Source organism: Cyprinodon tularosa, unplaced genomic scaffold (genome assembly GCF_016077235.1).
Source record: "Cyprinodon tularosa strain WSP-4 unplaced genomic scaffold, ASM1607723v1 ctg174, whole genome shotgun sequence".
NCBI classification, from domain to species: Eukaryota; Metazoa; Chordata; class Actinopteri; order Cyprinodontiformes; family Cyprinodontidae; genus Cyprinodon; species Cyprinodon tularosa.
The window spans coordinates 949,980-972,424 of NW_024038565.1; the positions used below are offsets into that span (position 1 = coordinate 949,980).

The 22,445-nt window shown below is 39.8% G+C and overlaps 2 protein-coding genes across 5 annotated transcripts; one reads left to right on the forward strand and one right to left on the reverse strand.

The window, feature by feature from the left end:
- Window positions 1–1,569: 1,569 nt before the first annotated feature.
- eef1da (eukaryotic translation elongation factor 1 delta a (guanine nucleotide exchange protein)) lies at window positions 1,570–14,466 on the forward strand. 4 transcript variants are annotated; one of them, XM_038281710.1, is made up of 9 exons: window positions 1,590–1,727; window positions 7,962–8,574; window positions 9,430–9,553; window positions 11,006–11,071; window positions 12,240–12,318; window positions 12,911–13,005; window positions 13,172–13,363; window positions 13,447–13,641; window positions 14,373–14,466. In XM_038281710.1, exons 2-9 carry the CDS (start codon window positions 7,991–7,993, stop codon window positions 14,409–14,411), a joined length of 1,374 nt encoding a protein of 457 aa, XP_038137638.1. In that variant the 5' UTR covers window positions 1,590–1,727; window positions 7,962–7,990; the 3' UTR covers window positions 14,412–14,466. The 4 variants fall into 4 exon arrangements, with proteins under 4 accessions (XP_038137641.1, XP_038137640.1, XP_038137638.1 ...); XM_038281712.1 differs by lacking the exon at window positions 7,962–8,574 and having other exon boundaries at window positions 1,571–1,727; XM_038281711.1 differs by lacking the exon at window positions 11,006–11,071.
- Window positions 14,278–22,064, reverse strand: LOC119781290 (E3 ubiquitin/ISG15 ligase TRIM25-like). The gene is made up of 7 exons (XM_038281708.1): window positions 21,457–22,064; window positions 18,599–18,685; window positions 18,274–18,507; window positions 15,381–15,540; window positions 15,263–15,313; window positions 15,127–15,186; window positions 14,278–15,052 (listed from the first exon to the last, which is right to left on the reverse strand). Exons 1-7 carry the CDS (start codon window positions 22,039–22,041, stop codon window positions 14,523–14,525), a joined length of 1,707 nt encoding a protein of 568 aa, XP_038137636.1. The 5' UTR covers window positions 22,042–22,064; the 3' UTR covers window positions 14,278–14,522.
- Between the last annotated feature and the right edge of the window lie 381 nt (window positions 22,065–22,445).

Here is a 22,445-nt window from a genome sequence, read left to right on the forward strand (position 1 = left end):
ACCCCCCCGCACGCACACACACACACACACACAAAAGAAAAGTGGCAGCAGCGACACTTGACCATGATCCGAACATGCCAGTTCTAGCTTTATATGTAGATCACAAAATGAGGCAAAATAGGGCTTGGTCGTCGTGACGTAGGCACTTCGCGTCGCCGCCATGTTGAATGCGTCTTTTACCGCGGCTCAGACTACTGCCTATGACTACCGGGTACTGTACTCCCTCTCAGCCGTGTTTTAATTTGATTAATTTCACCTTAACTTGATTTCAACCTGGTAAACCGTTGCTGTATTGTGGGCTGTAACAGCTCAACGCATGATCGCCATGGAAACATAGAAAATGGGTTAACTTTCCACCGCTTTACTGAATGGACGCGTAACCATGGAGACCAAGCGTCAGAGAAAAGGAGTCGTCGGCTAGCTTGGATCGCGGCTGTAAGACGACCGAACATAACTTTCCACAGTATTCCAATGTCATTGAGAGTGTGTTCACTGCATTTTCATTCTGGTAAGTTAAAGATGCACGGTTTTATTTTATAGCCTACTTTGTTTCTTTCCTTCAAAGTTGGGATCTTTTACGGGAAAATAATAAAAACGGCAGCGGGAAAAGGCTCAAATACGTGAGAAACCCGGAGGGTTGGCAGTTAACGTTACTAACTACACCTTTGAAACACATAGCAGCTAGTTAAAAGTACATTACATGCGTGAGTGGTTGTTAGCACTAGCGGTTAGCAGTTGCTAAACTAGCAGGTTCCAGAGCCCGTCTGATCACAGCTTACCTTCGTACGAATTACTCTGTTCCCACTGTTTGCTGGCTTTATGATGTGCAGCTCCTGAACCCATCCATTCATGAACTGCACATGAGACTCCAAGGACTTGTAGCTTCTGAACTGTTTTGAAGTATAGGCGCTCACTCATCGGTGCTCCACTCATTGTTTGGAACTTTATATGGATCCAAATGATTAATAATGCTGATTTTGTCAACTTACCGGTCCCTGGCTTCTCTATTTAATGTGTCCCGGCAAATTCCAGATCCTTTTCGGGATTTTAACATCTTTTTTCTCTCTACTTCTGTCTCTTCTTTCAACAACAACGTTGTGTCAGAGCTATGTTTACGTTTGCGTAGCCGTCAATATGACCGCGACGTCCCACAATGCAACGTGGATCCCGAGCCCTATTTGCTGCTATGCAGAGGTCGGTGCTCCCTTTCAACTATTGCAAATGAAAATTGTTTCAGGTTGGATTGTAAAGAGTCTAAAAATAGAAGCATTTCTCAGTAAGAGAGAATATTTAAATATATTTAAAGATTTCGCAAGCATTTCATACAATGCTAAGTCAAAATCAATTCAGATTAATAATTAATGACTTCAGTGCCGCTACACCGCAAACTACATTTCCCATGTACCATCGTAGGAAATGTAGTTTTCAACAAAACTGGGTCGTACCATCGGGTGGGATCTATTTTTAATAAAACACAAGTCTCCTATGTGACCATCATTCTTAATAGTCTTCTTATATCATCATATAATAACATATTAAATGTACAGTTTTCTTCAACTTTGAATTATAATTCATAAAATCCTAGAAACAAACAAACTAATCCCCCCCGCTGGTGCGGAAGAATACAGGCCTCTTGCTAACGCCAGTCCTCTTCTACCGTCGAATTACAGCTGGGCCGGCACGCAGTTGGACAATCACCGAGTCATAAAACGACTAATAGAAGCAAAGTAAGTGCCGTAAAGTTAAAATTTCACTCCACGCTAACATGTGAGCGCATGTTGTTTGTAGAACCAGCAAACTGTCCTGTTTTTGTACTTTAGTTAGCGCCACGTGGTCCAACAAGTTGGCGACGCTGTCAAAAACTTAACCTGCAATCAAAGTAGAATCAGCTGCAAGGGAAATGCAGCATTGGTTTTTATTTTCCTTCATGTTCATATTATTACTCACCCTTTTACTGTCCTTTTTTATTTAGACCTTTTAAATAGAAGTTTTATAAATTACCGTTTAATCCACATGTCGCTTTTTTTTTTTTTTTTTTGCTAGCGTTTTATCCCAGATGTCATGAGTCAAGTTTTGTAGTAGAAAATTGGTTTTTCCGCTCTTATATTGACAGTCTGGTTGGTTCAATACTTCGAAAGCTGTTTAAACTAACTCGGCTTTTGAAAGGCAATTGTGTGATTTATGTAAAATTGATCAAAGCTTAAGTTTCCAAAACATCTGTTAATTGAGTAAACTTTTTAAGTAGGGCTTAACCGTTAATCGATCACACTTTAGTGAAGATTAATCGTTTTTATTAGTGAAGATTATCATTTATTGAAGATTAATCTTTAATTGAAGTATAGAGGCTCCAAAACATGCCATTATCTGACAGGTCAGCTCAGGGGCGCCGCCAGGAATTTGGGGCCACATGAAGGACATTGATATTGGCCCCCCCTAAAAAAAAAAAACAAAAAAAAAAAAATTGTCTGGTTTAAATTTCTTTAAAAATCTTCTTTGAGTAAACTTTTGCTCTACGATTAGTAATCAAAAAAAAAAATAATTAAAGATTATTGGATTGGCAAAATGATCGTTAGCCGTAGGTCTAATTTTTTCCTTGTTCCTACGTTTTGACTCCTTAGCGTTTTAGATATAAGAAACCCTTTAGTGAAATGCTCTGCTTTTAGTGTGTCACTAATCATGGTTGCATTAAAATATATTTGATCCAAGAACGCGTTTAAACACTTTTGATTAATACCTGGATCATATATGCTTTTTTTTTGTATGGAGAGCAGTTTCATTCAAAATTAATTAAATACTTCTACTGATTAATTGTCAATTCTATTAAAGAAATATCCCCATTAAATAAAAAAAATAAATAAATGTTATAATGTTATTTTATATTTCAAGAGTTTTTTTTTTTATATTTTCACAGATTTTTAATTACATTATTTTATAATGGAGTTTTACTTTGTGACAGTTTTGTTTTGTAAAGCTACTTATTCATTTTTTTTTTTACTCAGTTTTTTGTTTTAATTGGGAACTAGCTTGTAAAATATCAAACAGCAGAAGAAGAAAAGAATTGATGCCGTTTTTGTTTGTTTTCAGCATTTCCAAAATGCTTCTGATTTTTTTAGATTTATTCAACTGATTTCCAATGTCTGAAAACAGAAGTAGCTCAGACTCATTGAGGGAACAATATCACTCATCTGAGCCTGATCTATCCTGGAAATGGGGATCTCATAGCCTGACGTAGTCCGACTCAATTCTAGTCAGAATATGAGTCTGATACTGCTCCATAGAGCTGTGATTATGGGGCGTGTTTTGAACGAACCAGGAAAAAAAATGCCTCTGCACTCAATTGGATAGACCTACAACCAATAAGAGCAACGGAGTGCGTGACGTATGTTAAGCGAGGCATAGTTGTTGTCCACAAAAATCAAAGCGTGCAGTTTCACGCCTAGAATAAGAAGATGGGACTTGATCGCGTTTCTCTGTTCCTCTTTTAAAATTTATTTGCTGTTGATATCTTCTACAACAGACCTAATAGCAGAATCTACTCACCCAAACTCTCCAGCGGCAGCCATTATTGTTGTCACCCAAGCACGCTTTGGTCACGTGGTTGATTACGTTACTCTTGATCATCTGTCCATCATCGTATAAAGCCCGCCCTGACAATTTGATTGGATCGCCTGACAGTGGGCTTTAATACTCGCGCTACTATGGAGCAGAGCCAGACCGAACTTCCCCGAACTCAAACCTTGTGGGCGGGACTAAGTTCGGACTGGCACCCAGGCTAGGGATCTCACATCCTCCCAGGAAGCTAACTATTTTGGCTTTGGATTGAAACATAAATTTATTCAAGTTTTTTTTTTTTTTTTTTTCATTTTAAACTCATGGTAAATAATGAATATGACGAAAGAAACAACTAAAATGTGGATACTAAAAGTGTAATCATATTTTGTCACACTGCACTGAGCATACCCGATGATTACATCAAACAAGCAGTTTAACAGAGTGTAAAAAGCATCCTATTGGCTCAGAAAGTAATTAAATATTTTAAATATGTAGTTAAGCATATTTAAAATATTCAATGAAAAACGGACTTAAGAAAATAAGTCACTAAATGCGTAAAGTAGCTTTACAATTTAATTGTAATTATTTATGAAATTAACATATTTAACATATTTTTATATTTCATGTAGATATAAATGGTGGTATAGGGAGGATTTTTGCAAAATTTTTGAAAAGACTTGCCCTCTACACTTTAAAAAAAAAAAAAAAAGCACCATAGGGGGTTTTCGGTGACGTCACTGGCCAGCTTCCGGTCCGCCATCTTGGGTGGCATATTATCGTATATCATATATATCATGTCGCGAATGGATAAGTACGCCAGCACGCTAGAGCCACCAGATCATGGAACATATCTGAGAAAATGTTCCGTGATCGACCATATGGACCCCTATGCCCTCCAAGGTGCCTTGTTTAGCACTAATCCAGATGATTGGCCAAATGTAGAGCACGGTGACATAGTTCATTACCTGGTGTTCAGTGAAAACCCTCTGCACACTCTTGAGGAAATGAGAGCGTACAAGGGTCTAGAGGCTCACAACCAGTTCACATCTGGTTGGGTACGAGATGTCGAAGTGATGTACATGAAGGAAATTGCCATCATACGTGGACGGGTGAGTTTTAATAAGATGGTAAAAATGTAAACAATCCGACGCAGGGCTCGCTATGCTAGGTGGCTAACGGCCGGCGGTGCGCGAACAGTTCCAAAGCTACAAGGCCTTGGAGTCTCATATGCAGTTTACGAATGGATGGGTTCAGGAGCTGCAGCTCATAAAGCCAGCAAACAGTGCTAACCGTTAGTGCTAACAACCACTCAGGCATGTAATGTACTTTTAACTAGCTGCTATGTGTTTCAAAGGTTTGGTTAGTAACGTTAACTGCCAAACCTCCCTAAACCCTCCGGGTTTCTCACATATTTGAGCCTTTTCCCGCTGGTTGAAATCAAGTTAAGGTGAAATTAATCAAATTAAAACACGGCTGAGAGAGGGAGTCCAGTACGCGGTAGTCATAGGCAGTAGTCTGAGTAGCGGCGGCGGAGAAGGTCAACATTGCGGCCATGGAAAGTAATACGTCATGACGCCCAAGCCCTATTATTAATATATTCTTACATGTTTTAAATGCTTGACAGTTAATTACCTGTGACAAAGTGAGCACTGCGGACTCTGGTATTCCAGCTTAACACCATCCAAATCGGACCTGGATATCCCTGTCAGCCATAGGTGACGGCGTTGTTCAGATAGCTGTTTTGTTTTTCACATTGATTCACGATTACGGCTGGTATGCGATAGAAAGAGCGTTGATCTCCACCTCCACGGGCCGTGCAACCAACAATTACACACGTTTTCACCATTTTTCACTGTCAACACTGCCTAAGGCTGCCACCCAATATGGCGGAAGCGCTGAGTAGTCACGTGAGCGTGACGTCACCTGAAAACCCCCTGTTCTCCTCCTGCACGCTCTGTTTAAAAGTTACTTTGCATGCTATCTTTTTTCCACTGTGTCAGATTCAGCACCGGTAAGTGAAAATAGGGACGAGCACGTAGGACGGCCCTAATGTAAACTTATCACCGGAATCATTGACAATTAGGAAGACCAATCATTTTCATGATCCAACCAGAATAAGAACATCCTCCACGATACCTTTTATTAATGGAATATTGACTGACAATTTATCAATAGCAGTATTTTTTATTTTATTTATTTTTTTATGAAACGGCTTTCCGTATTTTTGGAAAAAGGGGAAAAAAGTTGTAATTTACTCCAATTGTGGTATTTTAGTTTAAGTTGTATCCTACATTTTACTTAAACATGTAAAAATAAATAAATAAAAGCTCAAAAACGCATGAAAAATATTAGCCTGCAACACTCCTTGATCAGCTTTGCTGGCCCAAATTTTTAGAGTTCCAATTAATTGATATATAGTGGTTGATCGATTCACATAAAAGGTGACATTTATTGTAGAGTAAATTTTCACAGTTGATAACAAGAAACCCTTTTTAAAGCCGTCTTTGATTTGAATGGATCCCAGCGGGGATGTAGATGATTAAGGCTGAAAATGAAAACTTGAGGGACAAGTGAGATTAGCTTTTCCCAAATGTTTATCATGCAGTTTAACCCCCCTGGTGCAAAGTCAATTGAGCTTTACTGCATTTTTGATACATTTTAGAAATTCTAATCTCAATCACATTTGCTCCTCATTTTTGCTCTTTCACAAGCTATTTCTGACACATCTAACCAGCATGGTCCTTGTAAAAGGCTAACTGCACTATGAAATATACAAAGAATGCTGTGAAAGTTCTTACCTGATTTTTTTTTTTCTTTTTTCTTCACCCCAATTTTTCATTTAATTACTGCCGATCATGACATTTGAATGTGTTGCGTAAATGTCCAGAAAAAAAGGAAATTATTTAATTTTATTAATCAGAGAAAACAAACCTATCTACCCCATTCTCTACATGGTTCATGGATGTAATGAGCGGTTATACCTGCTTAACTGAGTTATAATGGACTATAAGTGTTTTACATCATCACATGTGACCACTTTCAAACATGAACAGCCTGTTAAAATCTGGACGGCAGTTTGTTCTCTAAAGATCCCACTTTTGTCTTCTGATCCTCAGAATATTTATTGAATTATTGCTTTTGGTGGGTTAAAGTAAAATGTGCTGTAAGTTCATTTCCGCCTGCAGTTGTTGGCCTCGTTACTCATCCATTGATGCCATTTTTGCTCTGTCTCATTTTTTAAACATGAGGACTAGTTTTAATTTATGCAAGTGATGTTAACAGTGCTTTAGATGGTACTCTGGCTTCTTCTGTGACCTCACGGATAAGTCGACCATACACCCTTTAGATTGACTGACTGGTTTGGTGGCAGGTCTTTTATTTTCTCCCCCATTTTTTTTTTTTTTTTTTGTTTCTAATATGTACAGGTCTGGCTGTCATTAGGCCTTAATTTAGAAGTGAAATGAAACCAATGTTTTCACACCAGAAAAGTCCTCCGGTTCACTTCTGTGCTTAAGAGCAAAAGCAGACTGTTGTCTATAATTATTTTTATGTAAGCCAGTTTGAATTCAAATTGTATTTTTGGGACTATGAATAACAGCACAGCCACATTTGAGATTATTATTGCTCCCACTGGACATATAGGATGACAGCAGGAGCGGTCACACAACTGAAAACATAACTTTGAAAGTCTTTCATGCAGCACCTCTATTTTGCATATTTATGCACATACTTCAGCTGCAAAACCATTGTTTCAAGAGCAGCTTAAGAGCAGCTTAAATATAGATTTCAAGACTTTATTTCCAGTTTTGTGACTTTTGGAGAAAGTGTCCTTTCAGCTGAAATGGATCCATTGCTAAACAACAGACAGCAGATCAGCTATGATTTTGATTCATTGACTACTATGGTGGCACACCAAGTCCAGCAGAGATGCATCTGAGTCGGTCCAAGGCTGGTTTGTATCCATGCCTAATGGAAACAGCAGCTTGGAAGATGGTGACCCACTTTTTGAGGTTGTTTGGCCCAGACCAGGGCTAGCTGGTCATCGCTCACACCTGCACTAAAAGTCTGGACCAAGAGGAGAAACAAACTCTGGTTCATTTGATGCAGAATAAATGTGGCATGTGTGAATATGCCTAAAGCAGTCCATAAAATGGGGTGAATTGCAGGTAAATAATGACTCGCAAAGTGGGACAAAGGATTGTTTAGATGGCTTATTTCCATTGGTGAATAAAATCATTTAAGTTTTTTTTTTTTAAAGTTTACTCTGATTGTTTCCAAATTTTAAAATGTTACATTTTTTAACCTAAAGAATTTTAGGTGTGACGGATAAGGAAACACAAGAAAATTAGTTTTGATGGTCTACTTCCACCTGTTTTTTCATTTTTCTTTATGATCCTTTGATATACAAGTTGGTAATAGAGACAGCCTGGGCAGAAGAATGGATCAAAATCCTCAACAGCGCAGAATCCCTCAAAATGTCATCTCGGTTGGGGGTTTCCGGCAGGCTAATGTTCCCACCGAGGAGCGAGGAATCATCATCGGAGACAACGTCCAGTTTGGAAGAGTGAGACGTCGCTCCAATTTGTCTCAGTCTGAGAGCTCAGGGGCTGAAGAGGAGCGACTGGGCGGCTCTATGGAGGCAAGTTGTTCCTACGGGCGCAGCCCCATCATTCAGGGCATGCAGGCTGAGGCGGTTTGGTACAGCCGCCCCGCGTATGAGCAAGCCGAAGGCGACTATCACCGGCGACTTGCCTCTAACGGAAACGGGCCCCTGTCGTCCTCACCGCGGAGCCCAAGCACTAAAGGGACTTTGACGTTCCACTCCAGACGCTTAAACGATCAACGGCGAGATGAGGGGAACGGCGTCAAGACTGTGAAAGCGTCCGGTACCCCTCACCGTCAACCGGGCAAAGGTCGCAATCGCACTTCCTCTGAGACAGAGCAGGGAGGCAAAGGCAGCAGGGGGCCGAACCCGAGGAAGAGGGGCTTCTCCGAGACTGAAGGCAGGCCAAACTCGGACAAGTACGACACCTGGCGCTAAGAATTTGTGCATCGTGGTGTGTGTGCTCTAACTCGGGCTACCTTTGTCTGTCTGCATTATTGTTTAGCTTTTTTTTTTTTTTTTTACATGTATGCAAACCTATGTTGAAACATTGAAATTTTCACTTTTCTCCTGACAAGTCATTCTTTTATTAAAAAAATAATAAAAATACTGATTTAAGAAAAAATCTTTATCTCAAGGTTTAGTGCAAAGTAGGGCTGCAAGATGTCAGAAAATGTTGGAATAAATTCACAGGCATCAATAGCAGTAAATTGTGCATCCAAATATTGCTGTGAAAGCTAGTAATGTTGTGGCTAAGCAGTTTGGTTTTAAGCGATGACTGTAGTGATTCAGTAAATCAAATGGATCTCATTTGCAGGTTTAAAAGGAGTTCAAACTGTACCTGTTGGTACCGCTTGGCCTGATCCAGAGCTACAGCTAACATGGCAGAATGCTGCTTCCTTTGACTCATGTTCAATAATAAAGGGTTGATTGTGTTTTTGCTGGCAGGCATGGCCCAGCCTTTTGTTTGCTAATCCAGACTTTATAAAGGAAGCAGCTCTGTTTGAGAGGAATGTGTCGCTGTCTGCTGCTGTAACCCATCTGCAAACAAACAGGAGGCCTCTTTATTACGTTTTTACCTATACCCTTTTTTTTTTTTGCTTCAGTGTACCTTAAAATGTCATAAGCTTTAATGGCTTCCTCACATTCCATCACTGAGTTCACGTTTGACTGCATGGTGTTGTAACCCGTAACTACTAAACCCTTTACTTCTCCTGTCTGTAACAAATAAGCCTTTAACTACTGTTTTCATCATCCTCTCTAAACTGTCCCAGTATCAACATGAGTGGACTCCAGGGCCTCGCTGCTGAGAACATCTGGTTCGACAAACACCGCTACGATGAAGCAGAGACGCGCTTCTACGAGGGAGCGAATGGCCCTGCCACCCAGCAGCAACAGGTAGCAGCCCCTTTAGATTTAAACGCTGGAAGGACAGAGGTATTTATGCTCTGGCTCTTTGGTCGATCATTTAGAAAGCAGTCAGAAGCTGCTCCAATTTTTCTCACTCCACTGTTGGCAACAGTTTCATGGTCTGTCGCAGCGGTCGGCAGCCTGCAGCAGCTGCTTGCTTGTTGGCTGTTCTCGATTTAGAAGTGGCTCATGGCACTGAGATGGGTCAGGTGGTTTTGGCAGCTGCCCTGACCTGTCAGAATGTCCTGACTTCCTGCATGGGGGGGGTGTATGCAATTGAACCTTTAAGTAGGTATTGATCTTATTTAAATTTTTCCAAGTATCAGAAGTGAGACCGCTCATCAGCAGTCGGTTCATTCAAACATTCAATTTTTTATTTCCTCAGAAAAGGCACCAAAATATCAATTATTTGGGTGCTCTGCCCACTACTTTCTTTACTGATCGACGAACAAACGTCAAAGATGCAACAGACACTTAACTACAGTTTGTTGATGCAACTGACTGATGTTCCAGGATTTATGAAGTTTTCTGTGTTTTTCTTCTTTAAAGCAAGAATTTATGTTATAAAGAATTTTATAAATATGTCAAATTCTTTATAGCTTGTAGAGGAATCTGTTTTTTGCATTCTTTGTAGTCTTTATATTTCTATCTTAAAGACCAGCTGATGCATAATTTATAAGGCTGAACACAATAAGTTGTCCTAAAAATTTAAATGCAGTTTGGGTTATCCTGCTAATTTTATATACGGTACAAAAAAATGCTTCTTTGACTTTAAACTGAAGAAACGGTTCAGTTAAAGAATTTGATTTGAACATTTTTGATATTTCAAACTGGATTTTGGTCACTTTCCCTGGTAGGTCTTCTACAAATGTTAAATGTCCCACAATTTCCCCATTGTGGCTCAATAAAAGGATATTCTATTAATTATTTGGATTAAGTCACAAAATGTGCAGTACTGTGGAAGAAATAAACAAAGCAGTTTGGGTTGACTGTTGCTCATTTTATGTATGAGTCAAGAAATTATTTTGAAAAAAAGCTTTTAAATTAATTGATTTTAATTAGGAAGTTGAGAAACATTTGCCTCAATAAACATATATACTCAAGACCAGAGCTGTGAAAACGTGAACCCTGCGGTCTTCTCTCTGTCAGTGACTCACCCTGAGGCGCTTAAAGGCAGTTCATTGGGACAGTCTACTAGTTTGCATATCATGGGGGAAATAAACATGATCAAAAGGAATGGCTTAATTGGTCAAATGAAAAAAAAAAAAATTGTGTGGGTTAGAGCAAACAAAAACCAAAGATGGATATGCACATTAGTTCTAGCTCCCCAGTTGGTTTATCATCATGCTTAAGGACCCCAAATATTAACCCTACAGCTTCTTTTAATGCAGTTTCTTCTGAGTTTTTCCTGCCTTTAATGTTTCTGTATTGCTGGGGGAGGGGGGTCAGGCCAAAGCAGCCCAGCAGCACTCCAAAGGTCGCCAGCAGAAGCGGCAGCACAGGAACGTGAGTCTGTCCTCATCCAGGTTTATTTTTCAGTCCTGGGAATGCTGCATGACTGAACACTGAGCTTAATGTTAGGGTTTGGTTTTTTTTTCTCCTCCTTTCATTGTCTGACTAAAAATGTTAGTTTTAGTAGATGATGCATGATCAAAGGCTATAAGTATTGTCCTGGCTGTAGTCACTGTAGATCATAGCTTCTTTATCTGAATGTTGGGAGATTTGATCCCAGTGTTTTTTATGTTGTTTTTTGCAAAGACTCCTGCAATGATCATGTCAAATCTCTTTGAGGACATGGAAATAAAGTTGTAGTGTTATCTGCTCTGCGGAACAGAAGATAATTAACTGTTGGCATTTCAGGCAAATTCCCTGCAGTAGGACCGTTTAACAGTTGGAACGCGTTTTCCTCTACATGTTTTTTTTTTTTTTTTTTTTTTTTTTTGCGTTGCCGTTCGTATTTACAAATATATGCGACTTGTATGTGATCTCCTGTGTGAACTGAAGTCATAAAACACGAGTGTCCCGCACGCGCAGCAGAGGACGCGATGGCGTGACAGGCCAGCATGCTCTTTTATTTTATTTTTTTTCCGGAAGTAAACATGGATGGTAGTGCCGGCGCGCATCCAGCTGTCTCTTCCAACCATAAAAATACAATCTTTTCATTATGGTTAAACATAAGTACTGCTTCCCGCATCATTATCTGCCATGGTTGTTTTTCTTGCCGCTACTGTGTAGGAAGACGCATAATAGTGACCTTTGTCGGGTATTAATGGCGTCAGGTTGGATGAATCCGACCTGGCCGTTCAGACACAGGTTGCATTTGAAAAGATCAGATTCGGGACCACATAGCCAAGTGGCCTGGGTCAGATTGGAAAAAATCTGATCTGTGTTGTTCAGACTGTCATGAACAGATCAGATCCAGGTCGCATATGGGCAAAAAAATCGGATTTGGGTCACTTCAGGCTGCAGTCTGAAATTAGCCTTTGAAACCTAGAAGCATGTCTGTTTCCTCAGCCGAGGATGAAAACACCTCAGCCCTGCATGCCCTTTGTTTTTTAACCCTTCCTTCTACCATATCTGTGTTTCTTCTCTTTACATTAAAAATGGGAGGGATTGTTTTTGTCTGTGTGCCTAACTATGAGATTACTTGCTAATTTGCTGCATCTTCCCACAGTCGTCTTCTCAAGGAGGAGACCAGGAGCTTGTTACACGAATGAAGAGCCTGGAGTTGGAGAACCAGACTCTGCACAAAGGTTTTTGTATTTCCATAATCATCCAAGCTTTTTTTTGTTCAAAAAATGCTGTTGGGTTTGGCTCAGTTGTTTATTTTCCTGCTTTCAATAATCTGAGGAAGAATTAACAAAAGTTAAAACCATTAAAAATATTGCATATCAAGTTGTAAATAAAATAAGACAATCTTATTTCAAATTCAGTCATTTATAAATGGATATCTGATTATTCTTTTTTTTTAAAGTCATTTTAACTACATGTTGACATACAAAAGTATATTGGCTTTACTAATTAAATGAGATTTGCAAAATGGAGGAAACATTTGGGAGGCCGTCCCCTGATGGCTAATGTTACCTCGAGTGGGAGACTTATTGTAGCCTCCTTAGCCGGGACATCTTCCCTCAGTAACAACTTCCAAACCAAAGAGTGTTTTTGCTAAACCCACCTTAAAAGGTTTTGTCAACTGTAAAAACGGTTGGATCTTTGCTCTTGTGTTGATCCAGTTATTGATGGATAGTTTAGCCTGAGTACAAAAGCCACCCGCCTGCTTTAAAATGCCTTGTGTTAGCTGGGTAAAATGCCATCATTTAATGCCACCCTGTTTTTGAATGTCAGTGGTGGAGGAGATGAGGGCGGCTCTGCAGAAGCTGGAGTCCAGAGTGGCCGTGTTGGAGAAGTCCCCTGCACCAGCAGCCGTCCCCTGTGCTAAGGTAAATGGCTGGAAAGAAACTGTGGATTTGTCTTTATAGACAGGGCTCACCGTCTGAATTTTATTTTTTTCCTGTGTATTTATTTTCAACTTTTGGACCTAACCTTTTGTATTTGGCATTTAGAAATTGGACGTTTCTGAGCTGTTTTTTCCGTTTCAATACCCAGGCAGCACCAGTCCAACAGGTGCAGGTAACCAATGGCGATGATGCTGATGACGACATTGACTTGTTTGGCAGCGATGAGGAAGATGAGGAGGCAGAACGCCTTAAACAGGAGAGACTGGAAGCCTATGCTGCTAAGAAAGCAAAGAAACCTGCCGTCATCGCCAAGTCCTCCATCCTGCTGGATGTCAAGCCTGTAAGCAGAGATGGGAACTCCGGATACTGAATGCTATAAACGCTAACTATTGTGCTGATTGTTTTTCCTTGGTGTTGACTTAGTGGGATGATGAGACTGATATGGCGAAGCTGGAGGAGTGTGTGCGCTCCGTGCAGATGGATGGGCTCCTATGGGGGGCTTCAAAGCTGGTTCCAGTCGGTTATGGCATCAAGAAGCTGCAGATAAACTGTGTGGTTGAGGATGATAAGGTCGGCACAGACATCCTGGAGGAGGAGATCACCAAGTTCGAGGATCATGTAAGTTATCTTGGGTTGTATTGTTAATGTAAGTTTAGATCTAAACGAGCAGTATTCATACCCTTTGATATGTTTCGGTAAGCGGCACATTTCATGTCATAGAGGAAGCCAGTGCATTTGCATTCTGTTCCTTTTACTTTAAACTAAAGGAAAAAAATCTAGCGAAACCACTCTCTTTAGAAGTTAACTTACGGGCTAATAGTCCAGTATTGTGACATCTATTCCCAGCTTTATGGCTTCAGAGGTTTGTTGGAGACCATCGGCAAACAACCCTTAGGAACACAGACGAGTCCAGAAAGTTGTAAAGTTTAAAGCTGGGTTCTAAAGTAAAGCACTACATCAGACTACTGTTAAAACTATAATCTGAAAAGATCCTTGGGGAAAGAATTGAAGAAAATAACACTATTTTACTATGGAAGGTGGAGAAGAAAATTGAAGGATATATATTCTGTTATGCCAAAGTGGGGATGTGAAAACATGTGGAAGATGATTTGTTCAGATTAGGCCAAAATGCAAACTAAACCAAATCCAAAGACGCACTGTCTCCATGGTGATGGCTGCATTGGGCTGTGAGGATGCTATTTTTTATTTTTATTTTTTGATGATTTTCTAGGAAGGGGGGAAAAATTCAATACCTGCTTTCAAATCTTTATTTAATTAAGAGACTTGACAATTAAATACATTTATAGGTTAGTTATAAATACAATAAGGCTGTGCTTTTCTCTCCTCAGGTCCAGAGTGTAGATGTCGCTGCCTTCAACAAGATCTAATCCTCTGCTCCTCCCAGCATTTGTGGATATTAAAAAGCTGAATCTAAAGCACAAATTTGTCTTTCATTTTTGTATAAATATTTACAAAATATTGTGCTAATAAAGCAAGATTTAATTCAATGAGCACAACTTCAGTGTAGAACCCAGGCCAACCCAAAACCCAGGATACACAGGCTGGGTGAATGTGGTCTTCTCTTTATGAAGCAGAACCATTGAATCGGAAACATTATAGTATGTCAGCGTCCCGGCCCTGTAGTCCAGATACACTCCTATCCTGTTACCACATGAAGTCGGGATGGCAACACTCTCCTTGTTGTGTTGGAAAGAGCAGACTGTGTTGGTGCAGTCCAGGCTCCAGGATTTGGAGTTATGTCCCAGCTTGCAGTCGCTCCCTCCTCCAATCCTGTTCATGGTCTTGTAGCAGATGCCGACTGAAACCCCACCGTTCCCAGCCCACTCCACCTCCCAGTAGCATCGGCCGGCCATCCCAGCTCTGCAGAGCACCTGGGCCCAGCTGGTGAAGCGGTCCGGGTGGTCAGGGTAGGGATGTGGCTCTGAGCGGGTGGTCACTGATCTCCTGCTGTCAGACACGCTCAGGTAGGAGTTAGCCGTGTTCGGGTCCAAAGTTAAATCATGGTAATCTGGAAAAGAGAACATGGTCTCACCATATTACAGGCTTCAGAAAATATACATCTGATTAAAGATTTGTTCTCACATTGAAGGAAATCTGCTCTTTTCCTCGGTTCCGTAGTGTGATGAATGTCTGCATCCCTGGCTGTTAAAGGAGAGGAATATTTAAAGGACACTTGGCCAATAAAAATATCTGCATGCGTCCAAATAGACGTCCATACCTTTAGCCTTTTCAGTGATGTTGGGGTTGCTGCTCTCCTTCAGTGAGTTTACTAAAGATACAAACAAATGGTTTATTATAAAATTCTTTAAGATGTTGGGTTCCTGGAATAGACTTACCTTTATCAGAAACTCTGCTGAATTCTCTTTGAAGTGTTTCATCCAGGTTTCCATTCAGATCTCCAAGGGAGTCTCTCATTGTTTTATACATGAGATAAGTAAGAGCGTCCGTGTTGGGCATCTCCGGCGTCTTCATGGGGAAATGAAGAGACTTGCACTTCTGCAGAAGGAAAGGAGGCTGAATCACAGGAAGCTTTCAGAATAATCCATGTTCACTTCATCTTTAGGCTGGGTAGCTTCTCAATATTGAAACCTAAACACTGGATCAGAACTATTTAGAATTACCCTTTACTACATAAAAAAAACATCTGGTCTATAAATAAAATTCCTGATACTGTGCTTCCTTATAGGTTAAGGTTAAAGACATGAGCTAGCATGCTAAACATGATTATAAAAAAATTAAGCCCATACTAATTTAATTACCTTTGTTTAAAAACAAAGGGTAATTTTATTCTTATTGTGGTTATCTTTGAGTTTGAAAACAAAAGTTAACACCAAAACATTTTATCAGTCTAATTGTTAATGAAAATGCTTTTTGATATCCTTTGCTTTATAGATTTAACTACAGAGGTGATGTTTGCAGGTTGGTTAGGCTGCCTGCTCGGAGTGAATTTAGGTTTGTTATTGCAAGCAAACATGTTTTGTAAGGGGATATTTGGGAAAAAATGTAATCCAAAAATTAAAAACTTCTTAATGGAAATAGTTTTTCAAAATGTGTTTCTTCAGCTATGTTTTACTTCTGTTTCCTATTAAGTTTTATAGATTACACTTCAGTTCTTTGGGCAGGCTTTCCTCTGGAGTGAGGAGACATTTCTATGGGTCTGCATGGACTTTAGAAGCCTTTTTATTGGTCACTGTGCATGTCAAGAGTGAACATTTATACTGGGCTTAAAGTGAAGAGAATGTGACCTGTAAAACATTTTAGAAATAAAATATGTTAAAACCTGACAAATTTGAAAATATAAATGGAATAAAAACTGGAAACGACTAGGAAAAAAACCCCTCAAATCTGCAAGTTATTCTCAACCTTTTTCGGACAGACGTTTTTAAAGTAATTTCTGGGTACCTTCCTGTCTTCAAATTTCAATTTATAAAACATGTTTGCAAAAATAATGGAACAAAGTTTAACCCTACAGCTGGATTTAAACCCCCTTTTTTTCCAAACACATGCAAATACCAAGCAGGGTAGAGGTACCTTTATGTAATTAACTTAAAGGGGTCATAGAATGATTATACAGGGTATTTAATGCTGGTACTTAATAGACATTTAGTATACTGTTAAAAAGATGATTTGGAACTGATCACATTGGCAACAGTGCTCCCTGTACATCACTTTGTATCTAGAAGAGGCATGAAAATGTTACAGCAAACAAATTTAGGCAAATACACTATATTGCCAAAAGTATTTGCTCACCTGCCTTGACTCACATATGAGCTTAAGTGACATCCCGTTCCTAATCCATAGGGTTCAATATGACGTCGGTCCACCCTTTGCAGCTAGAACAGCTTCAACTCTTCTGGGAAGGCTGTCCACAAGGTTTAGGAGTGTGTTTATGGGAATTTTTGACCATTCTTCCAGAAGCGCATTTGTGAGGTCGCACACTGATGTTGGACGAGAAGGCCTGGCTCTCAGTCTCCGCTCTAATTCATCCCAAAGGTGTTCTATCGGGTTGAGGTCAGGACTCTGTGCAGGCCAGTCAAGTTCATCCACACCAGACTCTGTCATCCATGTCTTTATGGACCTTGCTTTGTGCACTGGTGCACAGTCATGTTGGAAGAGGAAGGGGCCAGCTCCAAACTGTTCCCACAAAGTTGGGAGCATGGAATTGTCCAAAATGTCTTGGTATGCTGAAGCATTCAGAGTTCCTTTCACTGGAACTAAGGGGCCAAGCCCAGCTCCTGAAAAACAACCCCACACCATAATCCCCCCTCCACCAAACTTTACACTTGGCACAATGCAGTCAGACAAGTACCGTTCTCCTGGCAACCGCCAAACCCAGACCCGTCCATCAGATTGCCAGATGGAGAAGCGCGATTCGTCACTCCAGAGAACGCGTCTCCACTGCTCTAGAGTCCAGTGGCGGCGTGCTTTACACCACCGCATCCGACGCTTTGCATTGCACTTGGTGATGTATGGCTTGGATGCAGCTGCTCGACCATGGAAACCCATTCCATGAAGCTCTCTGCGCACTGTTCTTGAGCTAATCTGAAGGCCACATGAAGTTTGGAGGTCTGTAGTGATTGACTCTGCAGAAAGTTGGCGACCTCTTCGCACTATGCGCGTCAGCATCCGCTGACCCCGCTCCGTCAGTTTACGTGGCCTACCACTTCGTGGCTGAGTTGCTGTCGTTCCCAAACACTTCCATTTTCTTATAATACAGCTGACAGTTGACTGTGGAATATTTAGGAGCGAGGAAATTTCACGACTGGATTTGTTGCACAGGTGGCATCCTATCACAGTTCCACGCTGGAATTCACTGAGCTCCTGAGAGCGACCCATTCTTTCACAAATGTTTGTAAAAACAGTCTGCATGCCTAGGTGCTTGAATTTATACACCTGTGGCCATGGAAGTGATTGGAACACCTGATTCCAATAATTTGGATGGGTGAGCAAATACTTTTGGCAATATAGTGTATGTGACGCTAATCTTTAAAGGTGAGCAGAGAGCAGGTGGCATTCCTGAAGTTTTGTTTTCACAACCAAATATACTCATTGTTTTGCAGAGGTTGGAAATGATTTTCCCTTATAAACTGATAAGGACTTTTGTTTTTTAACCATGATCCTTAATTCAGCAGTTCCCTTTATTGTTACAACCACATTTGTTTTATTTGGGTTATGGAACACAGCTGGCATCACCAGTGCATAAATGGAGGAGATGAAAACCGTCCATACCTGGAGGAAATGGATGTGGTCCTCTGTGTGAGAGAGCTTCTCCAGCTCCGCCTCTGTCCTCCTATGCTCGGCCATGTCCCTCTGGATCCTCTCCAGCATCTCCTCTGCCTGAGAGATCACCAGTCTCTCCTGGGATTTGATCATCTCCTTCACCTCTCCGCTTTGTTTCTCGATGGATCGAATTATCTTAGTGAAAATCCTCTCGCTCTCTTCCACCACGGCCTCTGTCGAGTGCTGTAAACATTAAAGTCCACTTTAAGTATTTCTTTTTTTTTTTTTTCGTATATTGGACACATTAAAAACCTGTGGATCAGGTTGATCTTGCCTTGATGTATCTGATGGCGTATCTTAGTTCCTTCTCTGCATCCTTCAGTTTCTGCAGTGACTTCAGAGATGTTTCTTTGAGTTTTTTCTAAAGGAAAATGGATGAATTATAGTATTGTAGGAGATCTTTCCCAGGTTAACTTTCTGGATTCAGAAGTTCCAGAAACATTGAGCTGAAGCTTCTGCTGCAGGACAAACATTTTACTTTGACTATGTTCAATATTTTACATCTTAAAGGCTCCACATGATGCTATAAGGTCATGCTGTGCTTTAAAGACCACACTTTTAGCATCTGTGGTGCATTTTCTTGACTTTCGGAGTCCCCAAAGATAAAGAATGAGTCACTAATGTTTTATCTATACATTGCAAGCTTTACTAAGAGTTATGTTCCTAATGCAGAAAGATATAGAGCAGCATTTGCTGCTTTAGTTCTACTGCAGACTATTTTGAAAGTGCCGATTTATTTTATTTAAAATGAGGAGGTAGTTTCTCTTTGATTTGAACTCTATTCAAAATACAGGAAATGAAAAGGGTTTATATAAGTGTTTCAAGATTTAGTGAGTCAGAATATGTGGGGTTGTTGCTCCTGCACTCAATTTTAATGGAAACTCAAACTAAATTATTACCAGTTTTCCTGAGCAGGGATAAAGCCAGAGAGCTTGTTTCATATGGATCAGTAGGATAACCAGGAATAAAAATGTACTTTTTTTTTTTCAAATTTGAATAAAACACTTGTTTAAAAAAAACACAGAAGTAACATTTATTTTCCAGCTACAATGAGGCTTTTTTGAGATTCAGCAAAAATGCTGAATAGCTAACCATAAGATTAGATTTTTTTTAAAGTGCTTATAACATACATGCATGGCTAGTTGACTTACTGAATAGTAATAAACTGTTCAGAAAAGTAAAAAAATTACTTAAAGATCTTGATTTTAAATTAATTGCATTTAATGATAATTGATGTCTGATAGGGAATTGAGACAGGCATCTCTCAGAACGTAATGAAAAGTAGATTGTAAAGGCAGATTAAATGCTAAACACTACAAATAATTTAATTTTTGTTTATTTGGGGGTTATTTTTCAGTAGGACCTCAATTAAGCTCATGGCATGCTTGTTGGCAAAGTATTTTTCAGGGAAGAGAGGATTTAACAGCAAAACACATTGGACATGCAGTTTAAATAATCTTTCACATAATAGTTTAAATAGAATAGTTTAAGCCAATTCTCAAAAAAAAAAAAAAAAATGTTTTTAATTTTCATGCAAATAAGAAACTACCCTTTTTGTAAGTTTTCATATAACCAGGCTTTATTGTGGTGATTTTTGTTGTTGTTGCAGATTTGATCATCTAACTCTAATGATTCAGTGAAGAATAAAATAGAAGCTAAAAAGGTGGCTGAAAACCACATAAAGATTTGCCAGACCTTTAATTTATAAGGCTAATACAATTAACTAATTAGAATTAGATTTAAAAAAAGAAAAAGTCATTAAATATGTTTTAAGGTGTTATTTGGTCTTGCTAGGCTTTAATTTAAAATGTATCGACGATAAAATGATTGTTTCAATAAACATTTTGAGTCCCCTAAACAGGTCCAGCTGGTAGAAATCTGTCCAAGCTGAATGAAAGAAGGGATCAAGCTACAGCCCTCAAGGTTTCCTGCAACATTTAGACGCATCTCTATGTCAAAAACACTCAGAACTAGGTCATCAGCAGAACTCTGTAGAAGCTGAAGATTTTATTCAGTGTTTTGATTCTGCCTGTTTTTCAGCCCAGCTATTGTAGAAGCAGCTGGTGTTTTTCTCCAGAATCACCTTAACATGACTGACTGACAAAGATAAACTTACATTAATATAGAAATTAGGCAGTTTGAGATAATTTACCAGTGCTGTGTAAGTCTTCTGAAATATGCCATTATGGCTGGTATCATGCATTGGCTTAGTGTATGAAAGAGAAAATGCACAAAAAACAAAAAGTGAAATAGTAAGAAATGTTATTGGAGTTATTCTTTTCATCCATCTTTTAACCTAAATCAGGGTTGCAACTTTGGGAACCAAGACTTATTGGCACCTATGTGTTGTTTTTTTTAAATTATAAATTAAATAAAGGCAAACCTTTTAAGGCAGGGTTGAAGCTTTGGCTTCTAGCACAATTAAAGAAAAACAGGAATGCTTTTTGAAAACGTCACTATTCATTAGTTTTACTTTATTGAATCTGAATGGACGATCTAACAGGGAAGGGAAATATTTAAAAATAAATCTGTTTTCTAATTGCTGTAGTTCAGTATTTAATAGAATTTTGAAGATCTTTTAGTATTATTTATTTTCATAGTTGAGTTTTTTTAATATATATGTTTAGCATTGCAAACATGCTGAAAACATGATTTACACTGTAGGAAGTTTCAACTTCTACAAATAGGGTTAATTTCCTTTATTCTTATGTCTTTAGCTCTTCCGTGTCGCTTAGAAATGCTTCAGTCAAAGTTATTACCCTTTATTGGGTTTAACATCACCTAATAAAACCCAGATCAAATAATATCCTTAATTTACTTTGGCAGGCTTTCATCTTTTCCATTTACGTGGTTGAATGTTTGAGAGCTGTTACACACACTGCTTTTATATTTATCAGCCATCAGAACAAGGAAAACATTAACCAGTTTTTTTTTCTTTATAAAGCTTATTGAGAGCAGTGAACAAAGAGGCTCAGAGGAAAACTTGAGAACTTGCCTACATTAAAACAGCCGAACTACCCTTTAAATGTTCCACATGAAAGTGATGTAAATATGTGCTTTTCTAAAGAAACATAATTCTATTCATATTACTCCAGAAACAAATGTCAAGTCTTGTACTGTACTTTTACTAACCTGCTGGTTGGCCCTCTCCTCCACCACTGGCACCGTGTTGTGGCCCTTGTGCCTCTCCTTAACGCACTGCGAGCACACACACTGCTGGTCACTGTGGCAGTACAGCCGCAGTAACTTTTCGTGCTGCTTGCACAGCTTCTCCTTCAGCCTGTCTGTGGCTGGGATCAGCTTGTGGCCTTTTCTGTGAAAGCGCTCTTCGTGTCCTTTCAGGTGAGCCTGGCATAAAGACTCCAAACACTGGACACAGGATTTGACAGCTCTGCTCTTCCTGCCCTTGCAGACGCTGCATTTTACCTCCTCGGGTTTTGCAAGGTGCTGGGATGCAGATTGAGCTTCACTTTTTAGGAGCTTCTCCACCACTTCGGCCAGAACGGTGTTCCTGCTCAGCAGGGGTTTTGGGTTGAACACCTGCCTGCACTGAGGGCAGCTGTACTGGTCTTTCTGCTTTGCTGTGTTCCAGTAGTCTTCAATGCAGTCCAGACAGTAGCTGTGTCCACAGGGAATGGTCACAGGGTCTCGCAGAACTTCTAGGCACACGGAACAGCAAAATTGGTCCTGATCTACTGATATAGTTGCGGCTGCCATTGCACTCTGACACACACTGAACTGAAACAGGAAGGAACAATAATGGGCGTAGCTGACAGGTGTGCCGATACCTGTATCTCAGGTTTCACCAGCGGCCTCCAATCACAGCCAGCAACCCTGAGATAGGCCCTCCCAGCTAAAGATTGCAGAGATCAGTCTTCTGCAGTCAGGTGAGAGTAGGTGACCTTTAGAGGTAACCTGAAGCTTGTTCTTTTTAGAGGAAAACCCTGACGCATGTGAAGTCAATAGTATGTTGTTTGTGTTTGTGCAACAAAATGTGGACAAACAACCAAACATGGAGCAGTCTTTCAAGCTAAAATCAAGATAGAAACAGCTTTAATAAAACCATCTGTTTAACTTCAGTCATGCTTAAGTGTTCTGATCAACAAACTATTTTAATATAA